We start from the raw sequence: 22,715 nt of genomic DNA on the forward strand, positions 1-22,715 counted from the left end.
ATTTGTAGAGCAGTAAAGCCAGACTGTATGATAATAAAGTGGTAGGTATATGTTAGTACACATTGTCCAAACCCATACAATGTGCAAAACCAAGAGTGAACCCTAACATAAACTATGGACTTTAAGTGACAATGTAGGTTCATTGATTACAACAAATTTACCCTCCGGTGGCCAGTGTTGACATTGGGAAGGCTATGTATTGTCAGGATAGGAAGTATGGGAAGTCTCTGTAGCTTTCTTTTTAATTTTGCTATGAATTTAAAACTTCTCTAAAAAATAAAGTCTTCTCAAGAAGTCAAAGAAAGGATGCAAGTAGATTGGATTTTGTAGGGACTGGAGAGAGAAGAGAAATTCAGTTTGGAGTGTGCTGAGGTTGAGGTGTCAACCAGACATCCGAGAGGAGATGGAGGTAGCTGCCTCTGTGACTCGCATTCAGGAGCAAGTTCCACGTTAGATATATCAAGTTGGGAGTTGCTGGCATACTGGTGACACATAACCGTGACATGAGTGAGATTCCCGAGCGAGTAGAGCGGGAGAACTGAAAGGGACTAAGGCCTGAGCCCTGGGGCTCTCCAACAAAAACAAGTTGGGGACATAAGGAATATCAAGAAAGGAGACTGAGAAGTTACTGGGGAGAATGACAGAGAAAGATAGCATCCTGGGAGTTCAGGTGAGAAAGGAGGGAGCGATATCCAGATCAAAACCACTGCTTGTGTTAACTAAGTAAATTATTAAGCATTGCCCGTTGGACTTAGCAACATGGAGGTCAGTAGGGGAAAAGTGGAAGTGAAAGCCTGATTCAGCAGAGTTAGCAGAGAGGCATATAACTAAAGTGTGTGCATTTCACTGTATGTAAATTTTATCTGAAAAGAAAAAAATTATATACAAATATTAAATAGAAAATATTATATAATTTAAGAGGTAGTATTTAAGGCAAACTAAGTATATGATATCTAAAATGTACAGGAAATGCCTAAAATAAAATGGAATTATGGAGAGATGGACAGATGGATAGATGAAGGGATGGACAATTAGAGATGTGATAAAGCAAGATTTTAGAATACTGATGGTAGCATATACTGGCATAAATGTACTGGTGTTCACCATAAACTTCTTTCAAACTTATGGTATTTCCTCCTTTTATTATTGTAAAATACATATAATATAAGGTTTCCCATCTTCAGCATTTTTAAGTGTACAGTGCAGTGGTATTAATTACTTTCATGAGGTGTACAGCAGTCACCACTGTCCATCTCCACAACTCTCCATCATGTAAAAGTGAAGCCCTATAGCCGTTGAATAATAACTCCCAGTCCCTGATAACGACCACTTCGCTTTCTCTAAGATTTAAATTACTCTAAGTACCTCATGTAAGCAGAATTTTATGCACAATTTTTTATAGCTAGCTTATTTCACTTATCATATCCTCAAGGTTCATCAATGTAGCGTGGGTCAGAATTTCTGTCCTTTTGGAGGCTGAATAATATTCTTTTGTATAGATCTATCACATTTTGCTTATCTATTCACTCATTGATGAACCCTTGGGTCACTTCCATATCTTAGCTATTATGAATACAGCTGTTATGAATATGAGTATACAAATTTCTTTTTGAGACCCTGCTTTCAATTATTTAGGATATCTACCCAGATGTGAATCTTATGTTGCTATTGTTGGAGTATGAAATGTCCCTTGTAGGCTCATGAGCTGAATGCTTGGTCTCTAGCTGGTGGCACTATTTTTGGAGGTTCTGGAGGTAAGGGCTAGTTGGAGGAAGTAGGTCAGCGGGGGCATGCCTTTGAAGGTTATAACTGGTCCACAGGCCCTTCCTCACTCTTTGCTTCCCATTTGCCCTGAGGTGAACAGCTTCATCCTCTGTGTGTTCTGCCTCACCATGGGCCTAGAATCAACACAGCTATGGACTATGGACTGAAATCTGTGAAACCATGGGCAAAATCCTTTCTCCTTTTAAGTTGTTTCTATCAGGTATTTGGTCACAGTGGCAAAAAAGTAACTAATACCTAAGTCCTATGCTTTGGATATGGTTTGAGTATGTCCCCCGGCATTCATGTGCTGGAAGCTTGGTCCCCAGTGTGCCAATGTGAAAAGTAGGTAGAGCCTCCTGAAGGGTGATTAGATCATAGAGGGTGCTGTCCTTGGAAGGAACTGATGAACTTTTTGTAGGACTTTGGTTAGTTCTCACAAGATGGTTTCTTCTAAGATGCCATCCACCATGATGGCCCTCATCAGAGTTGGTGCCAAGCTGTTTGAACTTGCAAACTCCTGAAACTCTGATCTGAATAAGATCTCTTTATAAAGTACCCAGCTTCAGGTATTTTTGTAATAGTAACAGAGAACAAATACAATATGATAATTCTATTTTCAATTTTTCAAGAAAACACCATACTATTTTCCACAGAAGCTATGTCATCTTACATTTCTACCAACAAGGCCCAAGGGCTCCAAGTTCTACACACCCTCATCAACACTTGTTATGTTCTGGGTTTGGATAGTAGCCATCCTACTGGGTGTGAAGCAGTATCCCATTGTAGCTTTGATTTGCAGTTCCTGAATGATTAGTGGCACTGATCATCTTTTCATGTGCCTATTCATAATCTGTACATCTTCTTTGGAGAAAATTTGTTCAAGTTCTTTCCCCACTTTTTAAATTTATTTATTTATTTTTGATGTTGATTCTAGGAGTTCTTTATATATTCTGGGTTTTAGTTGCTCATTGCGTATATGGTTTGCAAATATTTTCCCATGCTACCATTTACTCTGTTGATAGTGTCTTTTGAAGTCCAAATTTTTTTGAAACTCAATTGCCTATTTTTTCTTTTGTTGCCTATGTATTTGTGTGATATCCAAGAAGCCATTGTCAAGTCCAATGTCATGAAGCATTTGTCCTATTTTCTTCTCATATTCTGATACTTTGAGTCTTAAATTAGCTCTTTGGTCTATTTTGAGTTCATTTCTTATGTATGGTGTTAAAAAAAAGATCCAACTTCACTCTTTTTCAAATGGATATCCAGGTTCCCAAGCTCCATTTGTTGATCACAGTATTTATTTCGTTTTCATAATAATATGTTGTGGGGAAGAGAACAGGAAGAAAAGCCTAGGGACAGAGACTATACATGACTTTAGAAATTTTGGTCAAAGGAGAATAAAGAAAGTGAATGGCAATTGACTGAAGAAGTATAGTCAAAATAAGGTGTGTGTGTATAGATAAGAAAAGTAATAGGTGCTATGGGAATGATCCAGAAGGAAACAAGGACTGGTATTAAAGACAAAAGAGAGTAGAATTGCCCACACAGTGTCCTTGACCAGATCCAAGGGGATGGGGTCTGGTTCACAACAGTTCAGCTTTAGCTGGAAGCACAGAAGCTCACCTATGAGAACTGGAGAGATGGCAGAGCTGTGAGAGCAGATGCTGGTACAGGGGCAGATGGAGAGTGGAGGAGATTTGGCAAGTTCTCTCTCTCTCTCTCTCTCTCTCTCTCTCTCTCTCTCTCCTCTCTCATAGTGAAAGCAACAGCAAAGTTTATTGGGAGAGGAACACACTTTCAAAAGACTGAAAGTGGGTGGTCTCTAGGGAGAGAATGACACTATTACAGCAAACTATTAGAACAGACATGGTGAGGGATGAAAGTGAATCATCTCAGAAAACAAAGTGGAGAAGGACCCAAGTTCTCTTCTGATTGTTTCATTTTCTCCATGCAGGTGGACAGCAAGCTGAGAGTAGGGGGGCGGGACGGGGTTTGAGGAGAGAGCAGAGGTGTGATGTAGCCTCCTGGAGAACAAAGAATGAGTGGACTAAGGACCAAACGGTGCCTGCCCGGCAACACTGAAGTCCTGCTGGAAGATCAGCACAGTTGAGTTTTAAAGCGAGACCTGTCAGAGTACTTGTCTGCTTTTCTCCAGCCTTGTCTAGATTGTGTGATGGTGACTTTTGCTTTTAATTTAAATTTTAATTAAAGAAATCAAGGACTAAAGATTTAATTTTTAATTTTCATGAAGTCTAATGTGTCTGTTTTTCTTTTTGTTGCCTGTGTCATTAGTGTTGGATATAGCAAATCATTGCCAAGTCCAGGACAGACACAGAACAAATGGAGAACTGGGGTTTATCAGGACTCACCAACTGAAGTACTTGACCATGGAATTGAAGCTGGAGGGAGAGGATGAGATATTAAGGGATGAGGAGCCCTGTGATAGTTTGGATCTTAGCTGGTCCCCAAAGACCCATGTGTTAAAGGCTTGTCTCCCAGGGCGGTGCTATTGGGAGGTACGGAATCTTTAAGAAGTAGGGCCTATTGGGACATCTTTAGGTCATTGGGGTCATGCCCTTCAGGAAGTTCATGAGACCCAGTCCCCTTCTCTTCCCTTTTCCTTTGCTCCCTGATTGGTGAGGCAAGCAATTTTGCTCCATCTGCCACATGATCCCACCATGATCTGCATGATTTGGGGTTTTGCCACAAACCCAAAGCAAGGGGACCAATCAGTCATGGACTGTCACCTCTGTAGCTGGGAGCCCAATAGACTTTTTCTTATTACAAGTTAATTATCTCAGGCATTTTGTTATAATGACAGAAAACTGGTAAACACAGGTCCTCATTGAGACATTAGAGGTTCCAATGTCCAAAGATCATCCCAGCTCATGTTCAAAATAGAATGAGCTGGAAAGATAGGATAAGGCAGAGAACTGGATTCATGAAATCAATATTGTAGCTTATGAGACAAACAAAATAACACCATGACCAAGGAGTTGAGTCATTGGCCATTGGGTGCTCTAGGAACTGATTTGGGCCAAGGCGGTCATGAATTATGACTGGAGTCCGGTGAGAAATCTGCAAAGAGCCAGGAGCCCAGAGCACTGAGAAAAGAGGGAGACCTGAGCCAGAAGGCAGCAGAAGGCAAGAACAGTGATGGGGAGGAAGGAAGGTGTCACCTGTCGACCTGATGATCAAAGCTTGAGGGGCTGTAAGATGAGAGAGAAGGATCAGAACATGGCAATAAAGAGCAAGGAGGGCCACTGCCCCCTCTGGGACCCCATGGGAGGAAGAACCACCACCATGAGAGAGGACATCAGGCCAGGTGGAGCCCTAAGTGAGGCTAAGGTTCTGTGAGGGCCAGAAACTCCAGGGAGGAGGTCAAGATGGAGGGATTTTGTTGATAGTCAACTGTGAACCACAGAGGGCACAGGGGAAAGGGACAGAATAGGACGTGCAAAACCCACCTGGAGGTTCATAAACCCAACATGAAGGGTAACCTGGGAGTCTGGAGATGTGTGGATTATTGCACACTCCAGAATAAAGAGCCCAGTGGAATGAGCCCTGGTCACTGAGACAGAGGGTGGTAGCAAGGCAGGAGTGTTGAGGACAGGAAAGGCCTGCTATTTGGTAGGACACATGGTCACTCTCATGTCTGTGGCCAGAGGAGGATGTGACTCAGAATATTTGAAAAAACTTTTGAGAGGCAGCATTACACCAACCATAATCCCCAGATAGCAGGGGTAGAGGTCCTAGGCAGGGAGGTCTCAGACCACTCTCAAGGCTCCTCACAGCCCTGAACAACACAGAAACCAAAACCTCACCATGACTGAGAAACCCACGTGCAAAGCACTGCGAGGTGCCTTCCCCACGCCAGCTCCAAGCTGAGCACAAATCTGTAAGAATCACAGACAATATCTGAAGCAGACAAAATCCCCTTCTACGAGATGAGGAAAAAGGTCAAGAAGGAACACAGCAGGCCAGCCCCATGGAGGACTCATGGAGAAGTCAGTGTAACATGGTGGCCAGCTCAGCTGCCAGACTCCCTGGATGGCGTCCCAGCTGCCACCTGCTAGCCACATAATCCAACTTAATCTCTCTGTGACCCAGTTTTCTCACGTGCAAAGTAGAAATGATATTTACTTCATAGGTGTGTTACATGAAGTAAATGACTAATCCATGAGAGCGCTTGCCTGATCTCAGCTCCTGTGAGAGCCACGTGGTCACAACGCACCAAAACCAGACCTCCTCTGGGCTTCTCAGTCACCTGAGTCACATGAATCAAGAAATGCCCTTTCCTTATGCCAATTTGGGTTGAGTTTTTCCACTCTTAGAATCACACATTTTCTGAAACAAATCCTATTTTACTCTCTATCAGGTAATTGAGGAAATTGAAAATCCGAGAGAGTAAGTAATTTGTCAAAAGATGCACAGCTCAGATTGGAACACAGGTCTGTGTGACCTTCCAATCTGCTCAAAACACCTCCACTCAAAGCCCATGTGCTGAGGACCCTCAGGCTCCATAAAGGCAAGTACTGGACATTTGGAGAAAAAAAGAGAGGCCAGTTTGGCTGCCTCCTGACCTCGGTCTGACCGCCCTGGAGAGTAGTTAAATGGGTCACAGTCATGCTTGGGAGGGTTGATTTTCACATGGTCCAGTGGTCCAGTTACCAGCTCCGTGCTCTCTGGAATGTGACGAAATGTTCTCAGATAGGCACGCGTCGTCTCCACGCCTACATTATCCAGGACAGGAAGAGCCAAAGGAGGCTGAAGCCAGGGCTTTTGTCTTGAGAACGCCAAGTTACACACCCACACTCACCACTATCTCTGCCTTATAATTGCCAACTCTTCTTTTTCTTCTTTTTTTTGCTGCCTTTTCCTCTTTCTGCAATTAGAAACAGACTTATTTAGAAGATATATATTCAAGTGAAATACAAACACAAAAGTCAAACATCAGACGTCAGGACCGTAAGCTGGAATAGGAAGTGTAGACTAAGGAAGTGGGGACTGCAAGACCCTATGCCAAATGTGGTATTTCAGTTACTACGGTGGAGCTTCCTTGGTCACCAAAGTGAAAATGGGAAACAGGTCAATTATATAATTCAGAATATCTGATTAGTGTAGACAAACAATCTGCCATTCACAGAAGCCAAAAGCTTTTTACAGCATTAGCCCCTAGAGACATCCTGTGTACAGATGACGCTGGGTACTGTCATGTGCAGTGTTCTTGGCTACATCTCTACATACAAATGCAGAGCAGGTTTCATAACCTTGTTTTAGGGGTATCCTTTGAAGAAAGCCACCAGAATGGTCACAAAATCCAACTTGATGAAACCCTTTAAAAGCAATCAAATGCAACCTCCCCATAGTTAAGCTTGATCAACAGCATTTCCCAAACTGTGCCTCTCAGAACCCTAGAGCATTAATAAGTGCAAATCAGGCATGGTGGTACACACCTAAAATATCAGCATTCAGGAGGCTGAGGCAGGAAGACCATAAATTCAAGGCCAGCCTGGGCTACATAATAACACCCTGTCTCAAAAAAAAAAAAAAAAAAAAAAAACCAAAAAGAAAAGGTTTCCAGGACTGGGGGTATAGCTCAGAAGAGGAGCAAGGCCCTGGGTTCAATTCCCAGCACTCCCCCTCCAAAAAAAGACTTTTCACGTGAGGTCTGCACCCCACCACCTCTGGCACCACTGTCATGACCCCAGTGGTCCTTTAGAAGTTTTGGCACATTTTGCAAGTCCTTAACACCAATATTGATGGCGTAAATAGCCTTTGCCATCACTGCCATTAAGGGTGTGGTGCAAAGATATGCTCGTGTGACATGGAGGAAAGCAGACACTGACCTCCCCAAGGGGGATGGAGAACTCACCGAGGGTGAGGGGGAACATGTGATCACCATCATGCAGATCCACAACAGTACAAGGTCCCAGATTACTTCTTGAACAGAGGATGGGAATGGGAAATATAGCCTGGTTATGACCCACAGTCCATACCACAAACTCCATGAGGACTTGGAGCCCATTTCTGAAGGTGCCATTTCTGGGACCTTCACATCAGAGGCCTGCACCCCAAGACTACCGGCCATCGTGGCTGTACTGTGGACGTGTCCAAGAAGAAATGAAGCTGTAGGCCTTTTCTGTTAATACAGTGTTATGTACCTTCAAACAAACAAAAAGGTGGTAGGGGAAGAGGGGCTTGACAGGGAAATGTTAGAGATAAAGTCAGGATTAAACAAAATCAAGCAGGTGTTTGAACTGTGGCCAAGTTCTGAGGAGCACAGAGACAGGAATTCAGGGACAAGAATGTGAGCGAAAACAGGCGTGCACCACCACGCTGATAATCCCAGCACTCAGGAGGCTGAGGCAGGAGGATCTCAAGTTCAAAGCTAGCCTTACTACCTAAGCAAGCTCAAGGCCAGCCTGGACTACACAGTGAGACCCTATCTCAAAAAAAAAAGTGAACAAAGACTACTTGCTGCCAGCCAGCCCAGGGGAAAGCAGCAGCAGTAGGGCAGTCTAGGACCCAGCCCTCTGTTGTCACTACCATTTTGGAGTGAGGGTGGTCTGACCACAGACAGAGGTCAGACATGGGTTTGACAGTTTGACATATGACATTGCTGTTCCATGACCCCTTTTCCAAAGAACTTAATTAGGACCTAACGCTCAGACTGAAACGTCTTCATCATGAGGTCTGTGGTTACCTGCACTGTGTTTCCCAGGTGAGGTGATCTGTCTGAGCCACAGGCCAGGTGTGAAATTCCACCCCTACTCAGGCCCAGTGTCAGTCTTGAGCCCAAATAAGTCCCAGATTAGGTAGAGCCTAAGATGGAAGAAACTGCGTTTCAAAACAAAAACAAAAACTTTTTTTTTTTTTTACTGAAAGTGAATGAGTTTCTATTTGTACAGCAATTAAAAGAAACAAAGGATTCATTTATGTTTTGGAATTCTAATTACAGAAGTGAAAATATGGCATGCAGTAGGATGTGGAACCTAGATAAATGTGACATTTTTAGTCTCCAGAGGACATCCTGTACTTCCCCTGGGATACATCTACTCAGGCTCTGCCCAGACCCTGCCCACAGGTCACTTTCTTCTCTGTAAGAAGCCTGCCTGCCTGCACAAGTCACCAAGTACCTTATCATGTCCCTGGGAAAGATCAATGACACCCGGGTCAGTTACATGCAAGGCGCAGAAGTTGCTGAGCTTCCCTGAGCAGGTGTTGATGGCGGTATGGGACTTGGTGGTGTTGTCTCCATTTGATCAAATTGAAAAGCTGAAAAGTTTCAGTGAAGGTGAAATTCTTTCCCAACGTCAGACACAGTGAAGTGACAGGTGCTGGATTCCCTACTATAAAGTTGATACAGAGGATAGTTAAGTCCAGGTGCCTTTAAGAAACAAAGTTGCCCCCAAGCTAAGATGATAGGATGATGACAACATGAAGGAACTTGCTGGTGACAGCACTCATTTCTTGGATAGTAGTGAAAGGAACTCTGTTTTGTGTATTTCTGTAATATTGAGGTTGTTATAAGCATTATGCTTGCTTTTTTTTTTTTTTTAGCAACACTGGGGTTTGAACTCAGAGCCTCACGCTTGCTAAGCAGACACACTACACTTGAGCCACTCTACCAGCCCAAGTAATATGTTTTCTTAATGATAGTTACCCAACATGGGAAGATTGCTCCTTAGACACGAGCTCCAATAACTTCCCTTGGTCTGACTTCAATCTCCCTCAACTATTTCCCATTAAGCTGGCTAGGGGAGGCAGAGGACACTGACCAAGTCCACATCACTCTGTTGGCCACCTGATCTTTAATTATAAATGAATGTGGCTGGGCAAGTGTTTTTCTCCTCCTATCTCCAGCCCTTCCTAGGTTCTAGCAAACAGAAAGGCACATTGTACAATGCAAGTTAAAACAGAAGGTAAAAAAGTCTCTTTTAGCAGAGTAATACACAGGCATTAAGTCACTCTTGACTATGTACAAAGTCTGACTGTCTCGTCAGTGCTTGATCACATCACAGAGCAAATGAAGGCTTCTTTTCTTCTAAGAAGAAAAGAAGGGACAGAAATCTAATTTGACCTGACTAAAGAACAGTAATTAGGGACAGGGTGTAGCTCAGGTGGCAGGCCTATCCCTAGCACATATAAGGCCCATGGTTCAATCCCCAGCACTACAAAAAATAAAGAAAGAAAAGTTGGGGTAGATTTCATAGGTCCATATAATCCAAGGATGGATTTATCTGGCTTCAGGTATGGCTGGACCCAAGTGTTCAAATGAGATCGCTGGGCCTTTGTCTATTCTCACCTTTCTTTTGACCTGATCTTGTTCCCGGGCAGGCTGTCTGCATACTGTGGTCCTGGGAACTCCAGGGTTCTGCTTTCAAGCTTGGAAATCCATCAGAAAGAGAAACTCTTCTTCCAGAGTTCAACAGAAGCCTTAAGTGGTGGTGCACATCTGTAATCCGACACTTAGAAGGGAGAGGCAGGCAGATCTTGAATTTGAAGTCAGCCTGGGCGACACAGGGAGACCCTGTCTCAACAAACATCCAACGGAAGTCCCAGAATTGAATCTCATTGGCTCTGCTTAGATCACATGCCTATGCCCAAACCAATAGCTGCAGCCCACAGAATAGAATATACTGAATCACATTACATCAGCAACACCCGCCCCCCCCACCTCCCCCACACACCCCCTGTGAACTGGAGTGAGAGATCAACCCCAGTGGAGCCACCCAGAATGGCTGTGGGGAACAATGGTTGCCCCAAGTGAAAACAGGCCATTGTTACCCAGAAAAGGAGAATGGATACTGGGAACAAATGGCCAGTGCTAGATCCAAGGTCCCCTTCGGCTTGATCTGGGTGAAAATGTGACAGTGAAATAACTGAAGGTCTAACTGAAGGTTAGAGTGGGTCGGGGAGGGGGTCTGGGTTTCAGAGACAGAGGGTCAGAAGGGTAAGCCTGCCAAGCTGGGGTGTCCACACACAGAGGTTAGGCCTGCAGTGCTTGCCCTTGGGGTGAGAGACAGGGCTGAATCAGAAGAACTTGGCACTGTGCAACCCTTGACAGATAACACCGGCAGCAGAGGACCCCTCACACATCCTTCTGATTCAGTTGGCCTGCATATAGGATTTTTAAGCGGGTGGCTGTACCACTTCACCCTCTGGCATTCTGGACACCATAAAAAAGGTTCAGATTTTCCTGACTGCACCACGGCTTCTATCTGCCATCCCACGTGAGTCCTGCCAGCTTGAGCTAGCTGCTCAGAGGCCAATTGCATCAGAATGAATTGACGAGGCTGAGTTGCGTGAAACCGGGAACCAGACCTTGGACGCTGCTAGGTCCTGCCCCTGTGGAAGGCCTCTTGGCGGGCAGCCAGCAGGCCTACCCTGCCCACACCCTGCCCATGCATCCAGGCCTTTCCTAGGGGGCCAGGGTTCCAGGAGATCACAGATGAGGACCAGAGCCCAGGGTTTGCTCAGAATAGGCCCAAATAAACAGCAGCTGTTCTTATGACTGTTGGGTACACGGCTTCATGACAAGCACACAATGAATGCCACCTATGAGGTGCTTGTGTGTGCAGTGCACCGAGGTTGTATTAACATAAATACCATGACTCTAAGAAACTGAATGTCAAGTGCTAAGCTAAGTGCTAAGCACCTGTGAGCAATTTTGGGTTTTGTTTTTCTGCTTTCCCCATCTACTCCAGTTTTCTCACCTCTCCTCTATATGTATAATCTTTTTTTTTTTTTTTTTTTTAGTACTGGGGTTTGAACTTGCTAGGCAGACACTTTACCAATTGGGTCATGCCCCCAGACCCCTCTTTTCTCTTTTTCACGAGCTCATCTGCTTGCAAATGCACTCGAAGCTCAAACAAACTTTTTCCCACTGATCCTGACACCCAAAAAGTCTTGTCTGAAGCCCAGCTATGGAGACATTTCTCAAATGTCTTGAACAAGGGTCCTCATCCACCTACATCAGAGTCATGATGGCGCTCATGGACTTTGCAGATGTTTACATCCCATCCAGATGTGCTGCATCTCAGTGGCTGGGTCTGAGACCTAGAAATCTGCATGTTGGGTTGCGAGGGGACTTCATGGGGGTTTCTGGTGCATACCAAAGCTCTGGAGCCACCTCAAGCCTGGGACATGTGGCACTCACCAGGAAATCCTGATTCATTAGGCCCTGCCCACTCTGGCCCTTCTATCAGGTAATTCAAAGTCTCCAGGCCCGCAAGTTACTGATTAACCTTTGGTTTCAAGTAAAGAAATAATAACAACTGAAAGGACAACGTAAGCCACGAAACAAGCTTGGCCAGCCTGGAGAGAGCAGTGTCCGACAGCAATGCCGGAGTGAAAATGAGGCTTGAAGTGTCCCGCACAGAGTCGGAAGCCACCCAGGTCCCAGTGGCACCAGCTGACACTCCCTGTCGATGTTCAGATGCTGAACAGCAACACCCCACCAGCTCTGTGTCCAGAATGTCCTGCACCGAGGCCCGGAAGCAGCCCCAGCCCATGTCAGCTGGAGGCACCACCACTGCCATGGCTTTGGGTCCTGCCGGCTGTCATCTCAGCTCCATAGAGGGGGAGCTGGAGTGCCTGGTGTGCCGGGAGTCCTACAACTGTGCCAGGACACCCAAGATGCTGAGCTGCCAGCACACCTTCTGTGCCGTGTGCCTCAAACTCCTGCTGTGCGTGCTGGAAGACACCTGGTCTATCACCTGCCCGCTGTGCCGAAAGGTCACCACCGTCCCTGGAGGCCTCATTTGCAGCCTTCGTGACCAGGAGGTGGTAGTAGGGCAGCTGGCCCGGCCAGGCATAGAGATGCGGCTCTGTCCCCAGAGACTGGTGGGTTCTGCCGCTTTGGCAGCAGGGCACCCTCACCTGGCAGGAGAGGATGAGCAGGACGCGGTAAGTGCCAACCGTGTGGCAGCCCGGCGCCTGGCTGTCCACCTGCTTCTACTGGTCCTGCTCATTGTCCTCATCCTGCCCTTCATCTACCCGGGCGTCATCCGGTGGGTGCTGGCTGGCATCATCGCCCTGGCCCTGCTGATGTCCACCCTCTTCTGCTGTCACCCCTACAGCCAGGGCAACTGCTGGCCCTGCACCAGGACTTCCTTCTGCAGAGAGCAGAAGCACAGCCAGATTGCTTCCATTGCCTGAGAGCTCTGGGTGCCGGTAGCCCCTGGCAGCCCCTGGCAGGCCCTCTGCTTCTTGGGGCCCCTGGATTTCACAACCAACAGGGTAAGGGCTAGGAACAAGTAGGTCTGGCTCTCTCTGAGATTGTGTGCCAGCCAGTCTTGCCTCCAAAGCCAGGATGGCTGTCTTGGGTTGAGAACTCCATGCGTGGACACTGGGCTTGCACTTGCACTTGCTCTTGTACAGTATGACTAAACTGTTAGGGGTCAGAAGGAGGCACAAACCACTTGAACGTTACAGGGGGCATCCTGTACCTCTTATTCAATGCTCTTGTTTTTTCTGTATATAACTTAATGAAAGTATTATAATATTGACTATATTGCAGTACTAATAGAACTGGGACTCCTTTTTTACAATCGGTGTGGCTGCCTTTATTTTCTTTTCTGAGTTTGGCTTGGTGTTTTGTGTTCCCAGAAAATTGTGCATGATTTACACATTACATATTTTCCCTCCTGGGGTCCACAGAAAACACCCCATGCTTCCTCTAGTGTCGCTCCCAGAACCCATCCCAACCTTTCCAAAGGTCCTGTCATTGCAGTCTCCCACTGAGTGGACCCAAGGGTGGGAGGGAGAGAAGTTGTGTGCAGGGTAGTATGGTACTTCTGAAGCTGCCTGAATCCCATCTTTAGCAGGCAGAGTGGGAGACGTGATGCAGGGCAGGGCTGGGAACAGCTCCAACATCCTCATGGAGATTTCCTAGCTCCATGCCCACTGGCCCTGACTCAGAGACTCTCAGGGTTACAAGGACTAACCCCCTCCCACACACACAGCGGATCCAGCTGTCTATCTGATGGCCAGCCCCACACTGTGCAACCAAATCTTTATGGGTGGTGCATTCCTTGTTATGCGTCTCAGGTCCTTTTGAGCCTTCCTCATAAAGATAAGAGACCTTGTAAACTCAACGGTCCTCACTAATAACTCCACCTTGTCACCTCACCCTGGGAGGGACAATCAAAAGGCCCTGTGTACTCTCTTCAGGACCATTTCAGCTTTTTTGCATAGAGAGGTAGCTGCTGGTGGGCGCTCTCATGGGTGCCGAGGTCAGGTCTCAGTGAATGTTGGGGGTGTGGGAAGCTGAGAGCAGGAGATGACACATCACTTCTTTCCAAAGGCCCCATGACTGGAGGGGCTCACCAAGCACCAGGTACCATCCTTCCCTGTGCACCCCTTCTCCTCCTGGCAGGATGGGAATTACAGGCTGGCACAGTTTTTGGTGATGGGGCCTTTGTCAGGAGGGACAAGAGAACTCTACCACCAGCGTGTGGTGATCAACTGTAGCACTGTGGACATGCGCTGTTCAGGAGGTTCTTTTGCCTCTCTGGGCTTTCTCTTTCCCAAACTGAGTTGGTTGGACTGAATTAGTCCTAAAACCCCAAGAAGTTGAAGGTACAGCCAGATTCTAGGACAATGGATATAGGTCCCCTTGGACACATGCAGAGAAATCTAAACATACATGTGCCATTCACTGTTCTTAGAATTGGGATACTTTTTTTTTCTTATAAGGTACTTGCCAGGTAACTCCTGCTGCTGAGACAGTGTGGGTGTGCCTGGATTCACACTCTTAAGCCAGGCCTAAAGAACACCCTGTCCCCAGGGGTGAGAGATGGAGAGGTCCATTCAGCATCTCCCGGCCTGGCCTTAGGCATGTGTGGTTTGGGATGGCTGCCAGTAAAATGAGCAAAGAACATTCCTTCCCCACTCCCTCCTCCAGTCCCATTCTGTCTAGTTCTGGGACTCTCCCAAGACAAAAGCTTCCATCAGCTCTTCAGTTGCTAATGACAACATTTTCACTATTTCTTTTTCTTTCTTTCTTTCTTTTTTTTTTTTTTTTTTGCAGAACTGGGGCTTGAACTTAGGGCCTACACCTTGAGCCACTCCACCAGTCCCTTTTGTGTGTATGTGTGTGATGGGGTTTTTCGAGATAGGGTCTCGCAAACTATTTGCCTGGGCTGGCTTCGAATCACAACCTCTTGAGTAGCTAGGATTACAGGCGTGAACCACTGGTGCCCAGCCATTTCCACCATTTCCATCAACATATTAATGGTGGCTATGTGACCAGGAGTTCTAGGCCAGAGGCCCAGATCTCCAGGCTCCACATATCAGGTGTGGCTACCAGTCCCAACATGCCAAAGAGCAATGACAAAGGGTAGAGAAAGGAAGCAACAGAAGAGGCAAAGGAAGCACTTCAGCCCATCTTCTGAGCACAGACATGAGCTCCAGGTTTAAAGAGAGGAAGAATTCGACAAAGGAAACAGTCCCAGGCAAAGCGTGGCCTGGTTGATCATTATTGATGGGATCTGGAGAAGTCATTATCACTGTCATCACTTCACGGGGAGCAGTCTGGTTACGATAAGCAAGTCATTGCTGTCTGGGAGTGAGTTTCGACTCCTGTCACGAGATGTTTACCCATCAGTCCTGTCCTTCCTGGAACCCTAGGTGATCGCAGGGTAGAGAGACGCAGAGTAAAGGATGCAGGTGTGAAATGGAGGCAGGGATGCCCAGCTTTTCTCGTTACCCTTTGGACATTCACAGGGCCCAAGTGAAGAGTCAGTGCTTTTCAGCAAAAGCAGTTTCTAAGTAACCATTATAAAAGCATGTTTATCCAATGTTTATTAGGGCCATGCTTGCCCCAACTGCTTTATGGGCCGTGCCCAGTTGATTCTTCATGTCAACCTTATGAAGTAGGGACCATTATTTTCTCTTTCATACAGAGGAAGACACTGCGGATCAGAGAAGTAAATTCACCTGCCTAAGGTGAATTCTCTCAGTCACTGCCAGAGCTCCCTCAGGAATTAACCCAGGGCTCTTTCTGTCCAATGAAGTGACCTCCTTTGCATCCAATCCAAAATAATCAGGAAGTTGGTCACCACTTTTGGGGTTATAGAGGATTCAGAAATGAATTTTAGGAGCCACCAAATTACAGTGGTCAGGTGCTCAGAACCTGTCATCTGTGCTAAAGGAAAGTGGGGTCAATAATGAAAATGGGATTGCAATCCAGTAGACTTTTACTGCCCAGCACCAGCCTCCCATGCAGGGACCACAATGGCAGGGATGTTAGAGTCCCAGGCTTGAGACCCCATCTGCCACGCTCTTTCTCTTCAGCAAGTTATCTTATGCCTAAGCCTTACCTTGTGGTAATCAGAAAGGCCCCTAGAATACTGACTCTCCTGCCATCATTCCTAGCATGGGCCAGGTCCCCAAAGAATGGGTTCCTCTGTCCCCTAGGCAAAGATGTCCTGACATTGCCCCCTTTGAAGCCCAGCTGGTCACAACCATCTTCTGGCCCCTGTCAGCATGGGGATGGGGAGCACCAGAGGCCAACCCTGGTCCAATAGCACCTACAAAAGGGTGGAGTGGAAGAAACCTGACAGGCAGCCCAGGGTCAAGGTCAAGCTCTGGCCCAGGGACCAGAAAGTTACAGAATCCCTTTATCACCAATCATTGACCCCTAGGGAAATGGGTGTCTTGGGCCTGTTTGAGTGACAGCCAGAAGGGGGCCAGCCCTGATGTGGGGTGGAGAAGCCAGCCTAGGGTGGGAAGTGCTGTCCAGGACATGCCAAGAAGTGGAGAAGCCTCTGCCTAGGTCCTAAGGGGAGATCCTGAGGATGGAGAGGAATTGGGGGGAGGCAAATTCCATCTCCACCAGACCATTCCCCACAGAGTGGCCTCAGAGTCGACACATCTGGCTTGAATTCCAGCCTTGCCACATACAAGTGGCCTAAGCAGTGCGTCTCAGTTTCTTCCTCTTGAAACAGAGGTTCCATCTGTCACAGGTCACCTGATCACTTAGGCACATGAGGATGTAAAGGCAGGAGGGGAAAGACAGGGAGAAAGAGATGGGGTTGACATCTAGAAAGCCCTTGCAGGACTGATGAGAACAGAGTCACTTATTAAAACCTGGCACTTGGGCACAGTGGTTCATGCCTGTCATCCCAGCTACTTGGGAGGCAGATGAAGGGAAGATTGCAGTTCAAGGCCAGCCTGGGCAAAACGTTCACCAGACCCCATCTCAACCAATTAAAGCTTGGCATGGTGGCATGCACCTGTTTTAGCTACCTAGGAAGTGTAAATAAGCCAGCCTGGGCAAAACCACGAGACCCTAGTTGGCAAAATAAAGCAAAAAGGGCTGGGGGGCGGGGCTTGGGTGGTAGAGCACCTGCTTAGCAAGTGCAAGGCCCTGAGTTCAATCCCCAACAGCACAAAAAACCAAAACAAAACAAAAAACCCGGGCACTACTGGGGGGCTGAAGCAGGAGGATTTATGAGTTTGAGGTTGGTCTAGACTTACCTATCTCAAAAAAGAAAAAAAAGCACCTGAGCACTAAAACTCACCTCCCTATTGGCGTCAACATCAGCGTCATCCTCACCACTAATATAATGACGAGGGTCATTAATGTTATTTAACTTCACTGTGCAAAGTTATCACAATGATATAAGGTAAGTATTATTATTGCCCCCAAATTATTAAGAAGGACCCTCAGGCACACAGAGACTGATAACTGCAGAGTCTAACTCCAGACCTTGGGCCTCGGGTCACTTTTCTGTACCAGATAAACTATTCCCAGTGCGTCATAAGGTATGTGGCTCCCTGCCTCTAAGGGCGAAGAGTTAAGAAGACCCGAATTCTCTAATTTGGGTAGAACTTCCTGATTTAGTGACTGCTAGGGGGAGGGAGGTAGTGGGAACCTACCTGTCCCCTCCCCCACAGCCATTCCCTTACCTCACCTTCCAGCCCTGATTTGTGGCTGGGGCCCCCTGTTCATTGTTGGAACCTCTTTCCAAATAACTGGAAGAAGTGTTTCAGCCTTTGCTAAAACAGTAACTTCTTTGTGGCAGGACAGAGCAATTCCAGGAGTGAAGGACCTACCTGCTTTTTCTCTTGGGAAAACAAAGTACATTGAACAAATCAGATCCAAGCCCTTGAATCTGCCTGGAGCTGTTTTTATGAACTTTATATTCTTCTTTTTTTTTTTTTTGCTGGGACTGGGGTTTGAACTCAAGGCTTCATGCTCGCAAAGCAGGCACTGTACCTCTTGAGCCACAGCTCCAGTTCGTTTTGTTCTGGTTATTTTGAAGATGTGGTCTTATGAACTATTTGCCTGAGCTGGCCTTGAGCCTCGAACCTCCCAATCTCAGCCTCCCAAGTAGCTAGGATGACAGGAGTGAGCCACCAGCACCTGGCCAAACTTTTTTTTTGATGGTACTAGGGTTGCAACCCAGGACCTCACGCTTGCTAGGCAAGTGCTCTACTGCTTGAGTCACTCTGCCAGTCCATGATCAAACTTTATATTCTTTTCTGAGTATGTTGAAATTGCTTCCATTAAAGGAGACTAATCCCAGGAGCCAGTAGAGAATTTTCTGAAGAACTCAAAACACTGTGGAGTCTAGGACCCACCCATTCATTTATCTAGCAAATTCTTAGAGGGGTCTGTTCTGTGCCTGAATGGGGCAGGGTATTGAATCTAATTTAATAAGGAAAACTAATATGCTGAACCCCTCTGTGGGTTGAATTCTATTACCCCCAAAACAATATATTTTTGCAGTTCTAATCCCTCTCTCATACCTCAGAAGGCAACCTTATTTTGAAATATGGTATATGGTTTTTTTAGATGATCAAATTAAAATGAGGTCCTTAGGGTGGGCACTAATCTGATACAAATGACATTCTTATGGAAAAGGAAATTTGAACACAGACAGACATATAGAGGGAAAAGGAAGTGGAGACCCATGGGGAGAATGTAATCTGTGAAGATGAAGACAGACAAAGTGATGCATCTGTGAGTGAGGGATAGCACAGAAGCCAGTAAACTCTGGAAGCCAGGAGAGGGGCCTAGAGCAGTTTCTCCCTCACAGCCCCCAACAGGAGCCAATCCTAGTGACACCTGCCACCCCAAAACTCCTGTCCAAACAGCCCCCAGCCCACCAATAACCTGAATGGGCCTTTTCCCTGATCCAATCCCAGGGTACAGCTGGCTCCAGAGGTAGCCAAGAGGCAGCAGTTTGTGGGAGGGTAGACAGGGCCTCAGAGTGGGGGCTGTGGTCTCTCCATGCCTGTATGTGAGACCTTACAAAATACAGAAGGAAGGATAGGAAGGGAAGGAAGATGGCAGTGATCCAGGGGCCATCTCCTGGCCCAGAACGCCAAACAGTAGGATTGTAACTTTAAGTCTGTCTTCCAGGTGGTTTTGAAAGTGTCTCTCTCAGAGAGGAAAATTAAGGAATGCTTTACTGATCAGCTTGTGCTCTTTCTCTGAGCTCTGCAAATGTTAGGACAGGCCTGTTCCCACCCACTGGGGTCTAAGCCAATCACCTTTGATAGATCTTTACTTTCCCAGACTCCTTTGCAGCCAAGGTAGCCATGTGATCCCAGAAAGAGCTTAGATTCCTGGTGATGCCCTTGAGCTAGATGCTCTAGAAGCACTCCCTTCTGGACTTTCTGGTCAGCAAATCATCAGGGTTATTATGATTCAGGCCCCTATGTCGGTTGCAGTAGCACCTGCCCATCCTATGGGAAACATACGTTCTAATACCTAGTGACAGACCAGTCCTCCACCTCATGGGAGGACTTGTCCATAGTGTGAACCAACCAGAAGAATCTACATACCACTTTTACTTTTTTGGTTTTCTTTTCTTTTTTTGTTTTGTGGTACTGGGGCTTAAACTCAGGGCCTACAACTTGGGCCCCTTGGCCAGCCCTTTTGTGTGATGGGTGTTTTTGAGATAGGAGCTCACCAACTATTTGCCTGGGCTGCCTTAGAATCGTAATCCTCCTGATCTCTGCCTCCTGAGTTGCGAGGATTACAGGCATGAGCCACCGATGCCCAGCTCCTTCTTCTCTTTTCTTTTCTTTTTATTTCAAATTTCACATGTCTTTGATTAATGTTTTAAAAGCTCATATATCAAGCTGGGCATGATGGGGCACACTTGTAATTCCATCTACTCAGATGGCAACAGCAGGAGGATCTTGAGTTTCGGGCCAGCCCAGGCAAAGGTACTGAGAGACCCTGTCTCAAAAACAAAATTAAAAAAAAAAAATGGGTGGGGGACATAGTTCAAGTGGTAGGATGCTTGCCTAGGCCTGATTTCAATACTCAGTACCAGAGAGAGAGAGAGCTCATGTTCATAAACAAACAAAAAACATGGGATCATCTGCTCTTTAGAAAGCAATAGCAATACATAAATGAAATCAACACTGAAAATAAATTTTAAAATGAATAACATTACATACAAAGTGGTGTCCTAGAGGATTCTGGGACAGTAAAGACATCAGTGGGAATAAAGTCTGTGCTTCAGTCAGTAGCTATGGACCAATACTGATTTTTCAGTCTTGACAAATGGCTATAAAAAGATGCTAAGATTGGGAGAAACACAATGAAGGGCAAATGATTTTTATATAAGAATTCTGGACAATCTTTGATGGTCCAATTAACAAAAACATGTCCAAATCTCGGGTCAAAGACGCCTTAGATATACAAGCAAGAGATTACTCGACAGTGTAACTCCCATGGTACCCATGTGCCTCCTGAAACTCCCTCAGTGCACACTCTCTCTGCATGGAGCCCTGTTTATTTCTAAGCATGCATAAAATGGCCTCTTGGCCATTCTGTCTCAAGTTCAACACAACAGCATCACAAGGATTTGTGTCTGTGATGTCACCACAAATTCAGTTCCACTCAACAAATATCCAGGCCAGGCCAGGCCCCTGGGCAGACATGAACAGCACTTAGCAGAGGAACTTCTCCCATTGGGAATCCATCATTGGCACCTCACTTAAATATCATTGAACCTGTATTGATATTTAGGCTAAGGGAGGTCAGGATAGTAGAATCAGCCAGCCCTGGGTTCAAACTCTGACTCTACCACCTTGTAGCTTAGTGATCCTAGCCAAGTGATGTAACTTCTCTGAGCCTTGGTTACTTCCTCTGAGAACTGGGGCTAGTAATATCTACTACATAGTATTAAAGGATATAAGGTATGTGTGGAAAGCACAGAGAGCCAGCTATAAGGGCAATGTTCCCTAAACAGTACTCATGGTCATTTGTAGAATTTATGGGAGTCAAGCATGGTGGCTCATGCCTGTAATCTTATCTACTTGGGAGGCAGGGATCAGAAGGATTGAAGTTTGAGGCCAGCCAGGGCAAAAAGTTCACAAGACCCTCATTTCAACCAAGTAAAAAAATGAAAAATAAAAAGCTGGGTCTGGTGGTATGCCAGAAAGACTGTGGATCAGGCTGGCCCAGGCACAAAGTGAGACTCTATTCGAACAATAACTAAAGCAAAAAAGGCTGGGGGTGTAGTTCAAGTGGTAGAGTACCTGCCTAGCAAGTGAAGATCCCAGTACTGCAAAAAAAAGAAAAGAAAAAAAAAAACCACCAAGAAGCCTTGTTAAAAACACAAACCCCTAGGCTTCTTCACCCCTGAGAAATTCTAAATTGGATAGGTCTGATGGGTCAGGAGTCAGTAACATACACACACACACACACACACACACACACACACACATACATATGTGTATATATATGAGTATCTACATATATGTATATATATTTATATATATATATAAATATATATAATGCCTCTGTTATATACTTTTATTGTGTCTAGTCTATACTAGATACAAATGCAGGTCCCTTCCCTGCCCTGGACTAACCAACTGCGTCTGCCCATGTGGGTCCTTCTGTCCTCCCCATGGCAGCCAATGGGATCCTTTTAAAATATAAGATCATGTCATTCCACTGTCCCAAACCCTCCATAACTGTACCCATGGCCCTACATCAGTGGTTCCTGGTCCTGGGAACACATTAGAAAGACCTGGTGGGTTTGTGACCAATACTTATGCTTGGTCTGATCCCTGAACAATGGAATCAGAATTTCTGAGGATGAGACCAAGTAGGGCTATCAGGTTAAATACAGGACACTAGTTAGATTTGAATTTCAGAAACACAGTGAGTAATTGTTTAGTGTATGTATGTCCAATACAATATTAGGACATACGTACTAAAAATTCTTCATGTGCATCTAAACTTCAAATAAAACAGTATCGTATGTTTTTTATTTATTTATTTTTATTTTCTTGCTAAATTTGGCAGTTCTAAGCCAAAGCACCAGCTATTTTAAAAAGCTCACATCTATAGTTTGGATTTTTTTTTTTTTTTTTTTTTTTGGTGATACTGGGGGTTGAATTTAGGGCCTCACACTTGTACTCTACCACTTGAGTCACTCCACCAACCCTACAGTTTGGGTCTCATGCTTGCTAGGCAGGAGCTCTACTGCTTCAACCACTTTGCCAGCTCTTTTTTGTGATTTTTTTTCGAGATAGTCTTGGGAACTATTTGCAGGGTCTGGCTTCTAACTGCAATCTCCTGATCTCTGTCTTCTGAGTAGCTAGGATCACAAGCGTGAGCCACAGGCACCCAGCTAGAGTTTGGGTCTTAAATGTCCCCCAAAGAGCCATGTGTTGAAGACTTGGTCTCTAGTCTCTCTCTCCTCCCCCTCCGCCTCCCACTCTCCCTCCGTCCTTTTTCTTCTCTCTTTCTCTCTTTCTCTGCTCCCACATGCCTGAAAGTCTAAATTTGGCAGTCCTAGGCACAAGCATCAGCATGGTGTACTGCACACCACAGGCCCAAAGCAACAGGGTCAAGCCACCATGGATTGAAATCTCTGAAACTATGAGTCAAAATAAACCTTTCCTCCTTATAAGCTAATTTCTCAGGTATTCTGTCACAGAGAGCTGACTGTTGGGGGAAAAATGAG

General features: G+C 45.8%; 1 protein-coding gene, 1 long non-coding RNA gene and 1 pseudogene across 2 annotated transcripts; 2 read left to right on the forward strand and 1 right to left on the reverse strand.

Annotated features, from left to right (window-relative positions):
• Positions 1-6,265: 6,265 nt before the first annotated feature.
• On the reverse strand, positions 6,266-10,397 carry LOC141424703 (uncharacterized). The gene is made up of 3 exons (XR_012449551.1): positions 10,073-10,397; positions 8,471-8,589; positions 6,266-6,649 (listed from the first exon to the last, which is right to left on the reverse strand). It is a non-coding gene; the product is annotated as an uncharacterized lncRNA (long non-coding RNA).
• LOC109697634 (small ribosomal subunit protein uS13-like) lies at positions 7,466-7,891 on the forward strand (annotated as a pseudogene).
• Positions 10,398-12,030: 1,633 nt separating the features above from the next.
• On the forward strand, positions 12,031-13,319 carry Rnf186 (ring finger protein 186). The gene has a single exon (XM_020181345.2). The coding sequence runs from the start codon at positions 12,124-12,126 to the stop codon at positions 12,925-12,927; it is 804 nt and encodes a 267-aa protein (XP_020036934.2). The 5' UTR covers positions 12,031-12,123; the 3' UTR covers positions 12,928-13,319.
• The last annotated feature ends 9,396 nt before the right edge of the window (positions 13,320-22,715 follow it).

The sequence above is a fragment of the Castor canadensis genome, chromosome 7 (assembly GCF_047511655.1).
Source record: "Castor canadensis chromosome 7, mCasCan1.hap1v2, whole genome shotgun sequence".
In the NCBI taxonomy this organism is placed as follows: Eukaryota; Metazoa; Chordata; class Mammalia; order Rodentia; family Castoridae; genus Castor; species Castor canadensis.

Bases quoted from the DNA above. Each gene is read 5' to 3' on its own strand.
- Rnf186 (XM_020181345.2), top strand. From the start codon at position 12,124: ATGAGGCTTGAAGTGTCCCGCACAGAGTCGGAAGCCACCCAGGTCCCA.